Source organism: Aplysia californica, unplaced genomic scaffold (genome assembly GCF_000002075.1).
Source record: "Aplysia californica isolate F4 #8 unplaced genomic scaffold, AplCal3.0 scaffold00029, whole genome shotgun sequence".
Lineage (NCBI taxonomy): Eukaryota > Metazoa > Mollusca > Gastropoda > Aplysiida > Aplysiidae > Aplysia > Aplysia californica.
Genome location: NW_004797299.1, coordinates 26,387 through 39,755, shown reverse-complemented (window position 1 = coordinate 39,755; position 13,369 = coordinate 26,387). Strand labels below are relative to the sequence as shown.

At 41.4% G+C, this 13,369-nt stretch overlaps 1 protein-coding gene across 1 annotated transcript; it reads left to right on the top strand.

The window, feature by feature from the left end:
- Positions 1-414: 414 nt before the first annotated feature.
- LOC101861181 (ATPase inhibitor mai-1, mitochondrial) lies at positions 415-12,302 on the top strand. Its single transcript, XM_005091365.3, has 6 exons — positions 415-541; positions 4,286-4,331; positions 4,938-4,963; positions 8,465-8,528; positions 9,092-9,172; positions 11,736-12,302. The coding sequence occupies exons 1-6, from the start codon at positions 489-491 to the stop codon at positions 11,802-11,804; spliced, it is 339 nt and encodes a 112-aa protein (XP_005091422.1). The 5' UTR covers positions 415-488; the 3' UTR covers positions 11,805-12,302.
- The last annotated feature ends 1,067 nt before the right edge of the window (positions 12,303-13,369 follow it).

Genomic DNA, 13,369 nt, shown 5'->3' with positions numbered 1-13,369 from the left:
AGAGAGAGAGAGAGAGAGAGAGAGAGAGAGAGAGAGAGAGAGAGAGAGAGAAGAGGACTGACGGACACAGACGGACAGAGAGACAGAGGAGAGAGAGGCAGGCTGACAGGTTGCAAATCAAAGATTGTTTTTCCCCGCGGACTCTGGTTACAGCCAGGGCTGACTTTTGGACCATTATATTTTTGGGGTGAAATGGGGATGGAAGAGTGAATGGGGCCACTATTTTATGCCACTTAGGATACTCCACAAGAAGTTGTTTTTTTCCATCACGACTCACACGAACTTATGTTTTGTTCCTTTTTAATTAGTTAACGTAGTTATTTAAGATCTATAAAATTCTGTAATATAACCAGCTATCTTTAACTATTCCGTCTTCTTGAATGATAAAAATAATTATTTTCCATTTATTTATTTGTCGCACTCCACGGCTAGGTTTACAAGCCACTCTTGTAAATCAGACCAATAAATAGTGACCTTCAGTTTTCAACATGGCGACCAAATTGTCCTCGGTGCTCCGGTTCCAGCCACTTAGACTTGCATGGTAACCATCTGTGTTTGTTGCATCAGCTTAATTTAGCTTTTGGAAATCATATAGATCTAGATCTAGATCTGTGGTATGTATAGATCTTTCTAGATCTAGTCTAGATCTAATAATTGAGCCAAAGAACCGGACGGATCAACTGCTGCGCACAACTTGGGCATTTGACAAGTAAAAAGCTTAAAAAACGCACAGACTTACACAACTTCAACTTGTTATTTTAACTGTTAACTAGATCTAGATCTACAACTTACTACAAGCAGGTAGGCTGACAGGCATCAATCTACGGTAAGATTGTACTTTACCGGACCACCGGTCGGAACTACTTTCGCTGTGGCGCCCCTGGTGCCTAGTGGCCCGCTGTTCTTCGTTTCCGAGCTCCCCTACTCACTCTCCTACTCAGTTTTCTACGTCCTCACTCTTCAACTGCCAGTAATCGACTGACGTCTCTTACCGGGTTTTTCAGTCATCACGACTGTGCCCTTTGACCCATGACCCTGACACCTTGAGGCTAAAATTGGTCAATCTAATCACTTGGTCCACTATTCTTATTTGAGCCATTGGGCATTGCCAAAACTTGGGGAAAAACACACACATCTCACATTAGTGTGCATAAAATGTGATGCATTAGTATTTATTCCTCCAAACCGTATACACACGTCAAATATAGGATGTAGAACCTGCATTTTAGCAGTTTTAGACCCCATGTCAGCTTTATAATCTTGAGTTTGTAAATGTTGTGCCAAAAATGTTCGTTTTTTTGTGATTCCTGGAGTGTCATTTTGAGCACACCAATGCAAACTTCCAAGAATGTCCAAAATTTAGTATTTTGGGTTTTTTTTTTTTACGTGTGCTTTGATCCTATGCTATTTGTCATTGAGAAAGGTTAACTTGCTCAAGAAATCGGTTTATTTGTTTGCAAATAGACGAACAATTCCGATTACTTGTGCGTCTGTCGTGTCGTCACGGACTAGGTGTTTCAGAAAACACCATTATTTTTCAGTAGAATCACCGTAGCTGGTTAAATCTTTTTGCCTATTGTCGTTTATTCAATACTTCAAAAGCCGCGATGCACGAAAGGAACATCAGGTTCCTAGATCTACGATTTCGGTCGGCTGTTTAACATTCGCCGTTATTGTCCTCAATTTGCGACATGCCGGAAGTCCGAATTTCGCCCACTTGTGTTTTGAACGGGTCATCAACAGTGCCCGGATATAATTGTTTTCTTGAGTGACTTCCCCTTACCCGCTTCCCCTGAACAACGGAAGCAACGGGGGAAACAGAAAAACGAAAGTAGTCATTGCCTTCAGCGTCCGGTGACGCACAAGTATTTTGCGTTGAATGTGACGTACTGGGCTGTTTTACATGTTTTTAGGCTAATCTAGCAATGCCAATCAGGCTTTCCCGCGAGGCGAAAATTTGGTCCCCGTTTACGGGCGATTTTGTGGACCCGGCCGAAGCGTAGGTGACTAACTTCGTCAACCTCGGTCTGCTCTATTTCCGAACCAATCCGAATGAAACTCGGCTACCAATCAGAAAATAGGGCAAACTAATGATATGTGGACGTTGAAGTTCGTACACATAAATTAACCTATACTTTTGGTGTCGGGAACACTTTCGTATCGTGTACACCGAAAACTATAAGGAGTTTGAATTTCAACGCCCAGATGGTAATAGATCTATCTATCCTCTATAGTGTGCTCAAATTTGAGAGTTCTGTGTCAAGTAGTTGTTTAGACCCGATCGTAAATCTACGACTACCCCCCTATCCAAAGCGGCTTCGCATGGAGACCGGCCATTTTCCCCTCACTCCCGTGGCAAATGTCTGTGACCTACAAATCCCCGCATGACTATTCCGGGCCCGTTCATTGGTCACTTGAAATAGGGCAATGGCGGGCGCGCGCATCCGGTTGTTTTTCTCTCTATTCCCCTGTAACATCGCAATGGGGGTATTCCGAGGCGAGGTTATCTCGTCTCGGGGTGTTCGCGTCTCAACGGGGAAAAAGAATTTTTAATTGTACGGCATGCTAGATTGAATTAACTTATCTTTTACGGTTGGCATGGTCTAAAGTCATCATAAAAAGCTTTGCAATTATTTAGTCACGCTGCCGACATATATTCTTAAAGATCCCATGTTGTGATACGATGCTATAAATAAAATGGACTCATCCCGACACCCCTTTTTCGCAAAATCGTAATATGTACACCACAATTTTAATTATAACAAAATAACTACGAAATTGGTAATAAATCTGACTGCAGAAATGATTTCTACACTCAAAAACACATCGGGTAGCCAAGTTTCTCTCGAACATTTGGATTAGTTACCGAGATATCGTCGATTTTCTTACAGAATCTGCTACTGCGTGGTCCACTTTTTAGGAGTATTTTCCTATATGTGGGTCATCCATAGTTTGCCGACCTTTACAACCCCATAACTTTTTTAATTTATGAACCGATTCTCAAAATTCAAGAAGCATGATTATCAGAATGGAAAATTCTTTCTTAGGTACCAAAAAAAAGGGGGCAAAAGTGAAAATTTAAATTTTCATTGGCATTGCTAGCTAATCTGTTGAATATTTTAGTGAAATTGCAGGCCTTGTGTGGAATCAGGGTCCGTATGCCTTGTTATTGAACTAAAGTGTTCGCGTTTCATTAGATGGGGTGATTGTGATTTATCTTTATTTAAGCTTTCTGTTCAAGATTGGCAGATTTTCAGTGTCATTGCATCTTGCCCTCCCTCAGTTCTTACACCTCTTTCACTGAATAGGTTTACTTGAGCTATTCTAGTTATTATACTCTAATATTACTCTACTTTGAGTTTGAGCAATAGTTTTCGTCTTCACGTTTATTATATGAATCATGACACCCAGACTGGTTATTGACATTCGATTTTCTAGTTCTAGGTCTTTTCTCAGGCTCAAAACAGGATTCATTTTTATATAGGGCCTATAGTTTGTTATGTTGGCTAATATGATGAGGGGAAAATATAAATAAGTAAGAACAGACTGAAATACCAAAGTCTCTCAAGATCCCAGTGCCACACTGACAATGACATGTTGTTGACTGGATATAATGTACCTACATGTGTGTGTGTATTCACAAACATATACATGTATTATATTAGATATAAATGAAGCACACGCTTTCATTGTTATGTAAGGTGTTCCTGGAAAATGGATGAGGCCCCTCCCTTGGAAAATTGAGAAGCTGGGTTGGCAGTCACCCAGTATTATAGTCATCTATTGTTTGAAGACTATACTACAAAATGTACATTTGCATTCATTTATAGACATTTTGACTTTTTATCATTGATAGATTGGCTTTTTGGGGGGGATCATTCTTGACGCGCAGCGGCTTGATTTTTTCCTCGAATTGGGGTCTTGAAAAAAATTTGGGGGTCTTGAAAAATTTTTCAAGGATTTGGTGGGGACCCTGAAAGGAAAATGGTAACAGTCAGCTTGTATTTTATAACCCAATATAACGCGTACAGGGCAGTGTTCAAACCTTAATATCTCAAAAACCATACTTTTGCGAAAGTTTATGGAAAAGACATGAAATCTGACATGATGTAACGGGATTTGAACTTTGTGTCGATTGATGGTGGAGAAAGTAATGGTGTGTTGTTGGTGTCAGTAAATTGTCCGTCACATTTACAGGTGCACCTTGCGGAATCTTGGATTTGAGAAAAGCTGTCTTTACTCATGAAGCCTTGCCTTAGTATGTTTTTTTAAAACCATTTTACAGTGTCCGAGCCATGAGTGGTGGACAGTTTGGTGATGGAGCTGGCAAAGTAAGTTGTTTAGTTTAGTAGTTTAGTGATCTAATGCCATGATAACTATTGATAATGTCATGATAACTATTGATAATGCCATGATAACTATTGACTATTGATAAATTTATGTCATGTATTTGACTAAAGAGGGAAGTTGATGGATTCTTCAGCCTTGTCTGTCTGTTATTTCTTCTTTTCAATGTCACTATTGACTATTATCTAATCGGTTTCTCTCAAAATGTGTGTCCATTACAGTAGTTCAACTCCAATGTGTAGTTTGCTCTGACACCGGGAATATCTTCTAGATCTACTCATTCTTTCCTATCGAACAACCATCTTTACCACTCCTTTTTTGTGTTACTCTCTTGTAACACCTCTAATCTTCGGCACTTATGTGACCTAATTGTGTTGCAAGTGCCCTAAAACGTTTACTAATACAAACAAGGGTACCCATATGTTGTAGGACCACAGTCAGTTGGCTGGATTGATTTTGTTTCTCTTTAGTACTTGGCAGTTCTTGGGTATGATGGGAATTCTTTGTGTGATGACTGTGTGGTGTTATTATGGGATTATCGTGTGTGTCAAACGTAAGTCGTGACACGGTGCCATTTTTTCTCTTCACAGGGTGGCGGCAGTGGAGGCTCTGTGAGGTAAACATATGGGGAAAACCCAAGATTTCCTGTCCACATTTATGTCCGTGACCAGTATAACTTTTAAGTAATCCAAGGATATAGTACATGTACTTGTTCAAGTGTCACTCACTATATTTTATACACCGGCTCATCGATTGTGTCACTTTTCTTATTCTCCCTTTTTTTCCCATCTGACTCATCATTTCCAATAACCGGCAAATCTAAGGCAAAAAGTGAATGTATTCGCCTTTTTAAAGTCATTTTCATCTTTACGTTTTATGAGAGCACGCGGCCACCCACAAGCCTAGATCTGTATTTTTCAAGAATCAATCGCTTGTAAGTCCAGCAGGAAAGAAATACTAGCAAATTTGGTACAGATATGCGTCTTTTATTCCCCAAAATGAATCTTCGCAGCGCCAGTGGCTAAAATTCCATACGGAAGACTGATTTAACCCTAACTCTGGCAAGGGCCGATTAGATCGGCCCATTTCCTGCCATGAAACTGGCAGGGCCGATCTCATAGGACCATATACAATGGAATCCTGTTATTACGAGAGGGAGGGGACCGGAGCAGTAATAAATTCCAGGGAAACTGTAAAGTAGGCCTAGTCTATGAGTTTGGTGTTCTTTTTATTTCCTTTTGCTATCTCCCCTGATGATGATTTTGTTTCAACATGACCTGTGGGTCTTACTTGATAAAAAATCGAATCAGGTTTCTTTCTCTAGTGCTAGATCTAGCGATGTGGACTGACAGCTCGGCGTTGGCGATCAGAAAGAAAGGACTCTGGGCTAACTCGACCGCTGTTTTTTTCCCCTACCCCACCCTGTGGTGCATTCTGTCTGCTTGCGCACGTCACACATTCGCTCCATGCATCACAGCACTGTGACCTCTCCATTCCCGCATGGGAGAAGTGAGAGGCATGGTAGGCCTTGATAATCTAAACTAGGCTTACGCTGGCCTATCATGCGATGCGTTCTGCCTGTCTGCGCATGCCACACCCTCCCTACTCAGTTGCCCCGGCCTTCATTGTTGACACACATGGGATCTCCTATCCTTTGTTTTGCAAGATCATCAACAAGTTTCTCAACTGGCGAGGTTTTACATTTATGTATAATTGGCCTATGCACTGTGCACAGCAGCAGCAATATTCTGCTATAACCGACTCTCATGTTTGTCTGATAGCGCTATAGCAGTATTTTATTTACAAAGGTAAAGAGGAGAAAAAAACGGGGTTTTAGAATAGTGTCTTTATCAGTGCTTCCACTCTTCCGTATTTTTACGGAAATCCGTACTTTTTGCCAGTTCCGTACTTGTCCCCCCATCACTATCTACTCCCTCCGTAAAAAAACTGCGACAGTGCAGGACTGCCGAAATTCCGTACTCGCCTTCGTATCGTCTTGTATAAGGTACGGATATTTCCGGTAATTCTCTCGGCAACAAGTTAACGTTATAGAAACCTGCCAAATTGCGCATTTCCTGCAATCGGACATTATACCGCTATGTCCCAGTCCCATGCATTCATTGCGTGTTGGTCGGCAGTACATTTTTTACCTGCAGATGGATCAAAATCTGGCGAACCTTTTGTGCTAACTTCCTCCTTTCTGTCATTCACTCATTCCTTCTGTCCATCTTCAGATTGTTGCCGCGGCTGGAAAATCTGCGCGTTGATCAAGACTGATTTTGATCTTAGACAGAAAATTACTGTCGGAAAGAAACTTTTTTCGCAAATTTTATCTAGATCTAGAGAAATTATCAATGCGAAGATTCTGCGGCACGTGAACGCAATATAAGGGGCGCGATGAAAGAAATATATTTATGCTGATACGGTCGTGCCCACTATGGATGGGATCGTCCGATTGCGCTGATCGCCCGACTCGGTCGAACAACCGTGTTTGCTTTGAAACTGAAAACAAACACGTTTGTTTTTGAGGCGATCGGCCGGATGCCGATCCCGTCCATAGTGAGCACCACGTATAAAATCAAGAATAATTCGAAGTGGTGTTCCGAGGTTGTGACAAGCGTAGAAAAAACGTGGGTATACGCTGCGCAACCGTATTTTGCAGGTACATCTATTCGTTATTCCCAGGTTTGCCTGCTGTCCATGGTGTGACTACAAATTAATTGAATTATAGTAGCAATGAAAGGGGAACCTGCTTTTAAACATTTCCAGCATTGGAAAGATATGCTGGTGATGAAGTCAAACAAGACAAAATATTGGTGAAAAAATAAATATTAAATTAAGGGCTGTAGGCAATATCTTCAAACAGGCTCCCAAATGCCATTTTCTACCCTCTAAAAGCACTAAATTTCAATTTCTTCTGTCCCTGGACCCTGCTGGGGGCCTCTGCTGCCCTCAGACCCCCTGCAGAATTTTCGTTACTTTTCAACTTTAGCTGGTGGAAGCACTGCTTTATAACAGACTTCTCGTTTTTTCCGGACTCGTTTTAAGTGGACTCCACTGTAGTAAACTGCTGCTTCTGCCTTTCAACTAAATGTTTGGGGCTTCCTAAAGTGATTTCTGGTTGGCTAAAAGGCTAACCTCCAACCAATCAGAATATTTCTACCATTCTGGCTTAGGAGAAGAGTATTTTTCTTTCAAAACAAAGGGATGTTATGAAAGCTTGTTGATCAGGACACAAGCCACTAATGCCATTGTAGATCTATCACTTGTGCTACTCATGTGGGTCTAAAATGGCCAAAAACGATCTTTTTTGGATACATTTGAAAGTGAATTGACTAGGGAAAGTAATTCATACACTGTTAGTGGTGGATTTATTGGTGTTCAGTCAAGAATTGGGATTAGATCTGACAGACAATGAGGATACATGTCCAGTTCTCATCCTGCCCCAACTTCTCTTTCAAATGGAACACTAGATTCTACTACTTTGGGAGTCTAATAGGGGCAGAAAAAGGAGAGCTATAGAGTAAAGTAGGTTCCTTTTGCTATACTAATTATTACAGACTACCAGCAGATTGCTGAAAACCACATGGTTGTACTTAAAGTGTTTTTATGTTGAGTATGGTATGAAAGTAGCGAGTATCAGCTGCGCTCGAAACAGACCACATGACAAATTGAAACAGTCATAACTCATTACCTGTTCTTCTCAAACCTATAAATCTATACATTTTCTGAAAGGTAATTGAAAACCCCATATTTCTGCTATCTCACATTTTTATAACATGAAATACATTAGATTGGTGAATATGCTAATGAGCATGTAAATTTTTTATGTCAGCCATCTTGGATTTCAAGGTTACATAACCTCTTGTAAATTAAATCAAATCATAGGTTCAAAGGCAAAATATAAAAGCTCATTCAATTATCTTTCAGAAAATATATACTTTTGTAGGGTTTTTATTTGATACAAGTCCATAATTTTGATTTGTAAAACATGTGCACGTTTTGGCTGACTGGCCCTGCCATTCCTGTTGAAACCACTTGCCAGAGTTAGGGTTAATAAATATTGACACATCTGTAGTGAGGTCTTCTTGAATAATTTTTATGTTTAAATCTTCAGAGATGCCGGCGGTTCTTTCGGAAAGATGGAAGCAGCAAAGGAAGAGCAGTACTTCCGTCAGCTGGTAAGTCCAATGTAGCTTGCAGGAATGTAGACGGAAGTAGATCCATTCACCAAATGTCTAACGCATGCCAGAGAAAGGAGAAAAACGTTTCCGACGTTCTGGTCCAAAGGTGACATTTCTGTAAGGTGACGTGCTCTGATTTGTCATTGCTGAGCATGAGGAGAAAACACAGGAGAATGTGTCGCAACGCGCTGGAATCGGGCGTTCGTCAATTTTCGGGCGTGTTGATTTATTGGTAGAATCTTGAAGGCGGTCTGTCTATTTGCTGCCACTGAACAATAACAACCAACACTGTCTGTCTGTTGATCTGTCTGTTTATTTGTCTGTCTGTTTGTCTGTCTGTCTCCCCCAGCAAAAGGAGCAGCTATGTCTGTGTGTTGATCTGTCTGTCTGTCTGTCTGTCTGATCTGTCTGTCTGATCTGTCTGTCTGTAGCAAAAGGAGCAGCTATGTCTGTGTGTTGATCTGTCTGTTTGTCTGTCTGTCTGTCCCCCCAGCAAAAGGAGCAGCTATGTCTGTGTGTTGATCTGTCTGTCTGTTGACCTGTCTGTGTGTCTCCCCCAGCAAAAGGAGCAGCTGGACAAGATGAAGGACATGCTGGAGGATGAGGTGACCCACCACGAGCGACAGATCAGACAGCATCAGGTGAGACTCCCTCCTCTCTCTACTCATCTCTCCCTCCTCTGTGACTGTCTCTTCTCTCTCTCCTCATCTCTCCCTCCTCTGTGACTGTCTCTTCTCTCTCTCTCTCTCTCCTCATCTGTCCCTCCTCCTCTCTTCTCAACTCTCCCTCCTCTCTCTCTCTCCTCATCCCTCCCTCCTCTCTCTCTCTCCTCATCTCTCCCTCCTCTGTGACTGTCTCTTCTCTCTTTCTCTCCTCATCTGTCCCTCCTCTCTCTCTCTCTCTCTCTCCTCATTTCTCCCTCCTCTCTCTCCTCCTCCTCTCTCTCTCCTCGTTCTTCATGTTTCACTTCACACACTCACTGCTGCGGTGTAGACTGTTCAGACTTCGATAGGTCATCATGAAAGTATTGACTGTCTTGTAAATGAAACGTGCCCGAAGCTGAAGTTACCGTGCTTAAAGGCGCGTAATTTATATAGCAAAAATTCGGTAAGAGCCATTTAGCGTGCTTGAGTCCGAAACATGCTTTATGCCTGCGTGCTTAAAGCCGGCACGGACTGTATTATTTTTGTTTTCTCCACTGTACTATGTATTATTTCTCTTTGACCAGACCCCACAGTACTGGGTATTATGGTAGTCAGTATGTTAGTGTTTTAGCGCCTATAAATCTGTCCCCGTAGAATTATGCAAATTTAGAAGGGCAAATTATGCAAAAAAAGGCCAAATTATGCAAAAATTATGCAAATTACCGTAACACCATTCGCGAAATGTTTTGCACTTTTTCAACACAAAGTTTCATGATTTTCATGTCTTATGTCCAGAAAAATTGAAAACAGAACATATCAGTATCAGTAATTTATTGTGTATTTGGAAAAGAAAACAATACACATCAGTTAAAAAAAAAAAAAAAAACAACCAAAAAATATAATCTCTGTAACTTTCAGCTGTAGATCTAAATCTATAGTGGAAAGAAAAATGTTTAACTCACTTCAGACGGGTCACACAACAGTTGCGTGACCCCCGCCGCGACGCTCGCGACGGGTCTCACAAGCCCTGCGTGACCAACTTTGGAATTTTCTTTTCGCTCTACAAATCACGCACGGATCGCGAGACCCGCCTCATACCCTTGTTTGGCCAAGCCTGAGCTACTTAGACTTCGTTTCGTATCTCTGGGGCCGGTAGTTTTTAAGTTATTGAAGGTGAAGGACAGTGACCCCAACTGGGGTTGAACAGACCGGAACTCGCGCTTTGTTTTTTTCTATACAGCTGATAGTAATCCGACAGTCACATCGTAGTAACGGTCGAAGAAGTCGCATGAACAAGAATCACATAATTTCGCCGTTTTCTATACTTCTGTGCGTTTTACTAGTTCTAGTGTCTCAGAATATGATGAGTTTAATAGTTAGGATCCTGGATATGTACCCGAACACGGCCCGAGTCGTAGTTCTAGGGCTAGATCTAGCACTAGTACCGGTGTTGTTTTTCGCGCAACGAAATCACAACGTCGTGCCGTACATCTGTCTCATGTAATTCAGTGTATGGGTCTGAATCAATGCACAGACCAGCTTTTATATTTTCACCAAACACTCGCACATGTATACAAATCAAACCAGAACACTTTGAACTTTTATTTTTGTTGTTGCAGTGAATTTCATTCTACTTGTCACGTCTGGAAATTTTTCGGAAAATCAAATTCATGCCAATTTTAAAAAAATCATACAAATTAAAGTATTAGACTTAGACAACTTCAGTTTTTTGTATTAGATTAAGCTTGAATGTTACTTTACTCTGTCAAAAAATGATTACAATAGGGTAATTCTGAGAGTTGTGGTGATTTATTGAAATAAACAGGATTCTTGCGCTGAACCTTCCTAACATCGAGGTCTTTTCTGAGCAAGTTGAACATCCCCAACAAATGTACAGAAAAACTATCTTGATGCAAAATAAAATTGTTGATTTGTATATCGGCGTTGTTGTCTTTTGTTAAAAACGCCAGTCTTCAACGCTTGTGACTGGTGAAAGGGCCCAGTCGCAAGTGAGTTTAAAAAAAAAGAAGAAAAAAAGGACATCTTGACCTCTGATGCTGGCACATTACTAAAACCAGGGACACCTGTCAAACATGAAGCATCAGCAGATATGAGAACAACAACTTTTGATGTATTGAAAAATTGAACATGCTCAAGGAACAAAATCACAACCCATAAGCCAAGATTTTCTAACAAGGGAAATAACCAACTTTTCACTTAAATGAGACTTATTACGGTGATTACGTCCCTTTAGTCACATGGTGAGGAGTTAATTGTTTTGTGAAAAAACGCGGAGAATCCAAAATTATGCAAATGTTGCAGAATTACGCGAAAAACGCGCCGCGGCCGCACAATCGCATAATCCTACGGAGACAGATAAATGGCTGCTTGCACTGTATGCTTCCCAGGAAGTTGAGGTTGTTTCAGAATGCTCTCAGGTCTGCTGGGGTAATAGTATAGATTGTGAAGCGCATAGAGCTTGCTGTTGATCGGGGATTTGCGCTATACAAATGTTATCTATTATATAATGATGATGATGATTTGTGTTGTTGGTCCCCAGGAGGCCATTGACCACCACAAGAAGAGGATCGGGCGGCTGGCCAAACAGTCGGGCTCCGACTCCGACTAGACGTGACCGGCCTGTGTGGGGTTCCGTGACCCTCGACTTGTGACATGTGTGGTGTGACCTTTGGGACAAACTGGCCAAATGTTGTCGACTATTGTGGTAGATGTTGTAAGTCCGCGCTGTGTTCCGCAGTCTCTGCGCGGCGCGCGCATGTGTGTCGATAGAGGAAATGTCTGGCAGTCTGGCTGCGGTTCTGTGATCCGTGTTGTTTGTTCATCCAGTTTGTGGAGAGCAGTGTTTTCTTCTAGCTTGTAGTTTTTCTGTACATTTGTTGGGGATGTTCAACTTGCTCAGAAAAGACCTCGATGTTAGGAAGGTTCAGCGCAAGAATCCTGTGCCGACTTTTTCCCCCCAAGATGTCTTAACTTTGTTGTGCAACATTTGGGCTGAGGTCTGGTGTGGAAAGTTCCACTAGGAAATGAGTTCCCGATTCACCTCAATTTGTCTGTGGAGTTTTTGTCATAATTTGATCTTGATGCAAAATAAAATTGTTGATTTGTATATCGGCGTTGTTGTCTTTTGTTGAAGCAATCTCCTTGTGGGACAAATCTGTGCTACGTGTTGTTGTAGGTGTGACAGGATGAAAGTGACATCCACGATATAACAAATGTTGTGACAGGATGAAAGTGACATCCACGATATAACAAATGTTGTGACAGGATGAAAGTGACATCCACGATATGACAAATGTTGTGATAGGATGAAAGTGACATCCACGGTATAACAAATGTTGTGACAGGATGAAAGTGACATCCACGATATAACAAATGTTGTGACAGGATGAAAGTGACATCCACGATATAACAAATGTTGTGACAGGATGAAAGTGACATCCACGATATGACAAATGTTGTGATAGGATGAAAGTGACATCCACGGTATAACAAATGTTGTGACAGGATGAAAGTGACATCCACGATATGACAAATGTTGTGATAGGATGAAAGTGACATCCACGGTATAACAAATGTTGTGACAGGATGAAAGTGAGGCCAAACATTGAGGTGGTGACAGACCTTGGTGGTTGACACAACTCACTGGGTGGGCGGAGCACGAGGCAGGATGAGCCCAGCTGTCCACATACAGGCAGTGTTTACACAGGTGGCACTGTGCGCGAGTGACTGGAAGGTGTGCTAGTGATGTGTAGGTCAGTGTGTGATGTGATGTGAAGGGCAACATCATATGACGCAGCACATCCTGTTGCAGTGGCGAGAGTGAAAATGAACATTTTACCGGCGATCACTAATTGTTTTTTTCGCTTGGCCTTGTCCTCAGTGCAAAGCCTAGGTAATATTTTTTAAAAACGTTCATGCAAAGCATGATATCATTGGTTAGAATGAATGATTGTGAAACTCAATCTACAATTCTTCCTTCAGAGGACCTAGGAGGTGCCGGCCCACAAGACACTATAGTGTGGTCATACATTCGTGGAGCAACTTATTGTCAAATATCTCCTCAACTATCAGTCATTTTTTTTCTAATCGAGAGATTATCTTTATTGAACGCATGTTTGGAGAACTTGTAGTGAAAAAAAAGCGTTCAGTTTAAAATTAATTTCTTGTAACTAG

Bases quoted from the DNA above. Each gene is read 5' to 3' on its own strand.
- LOC101861181 (XM_005091365.3), top strand. From the start codon at position 489: ATGGCGACCAAATTGTCCTCGGTGCTCCGGTTCCAGCCACTTAGACTT. The intron at 542-4,285 runs GTAACCATCTGT...ACCATTTTACAG, and splicing joins CAGCCACTTAGACTTGCATG to TGTCCGAGCCATGAGTGGTG. The intron at 8,529-9,091 runs GTAAGTCCAATG...TGTCTCCCCCAG, and splicing joins AGCAGTACTTCCGTCAGCTG to CAAAAGGAGCAGCTGGACAA.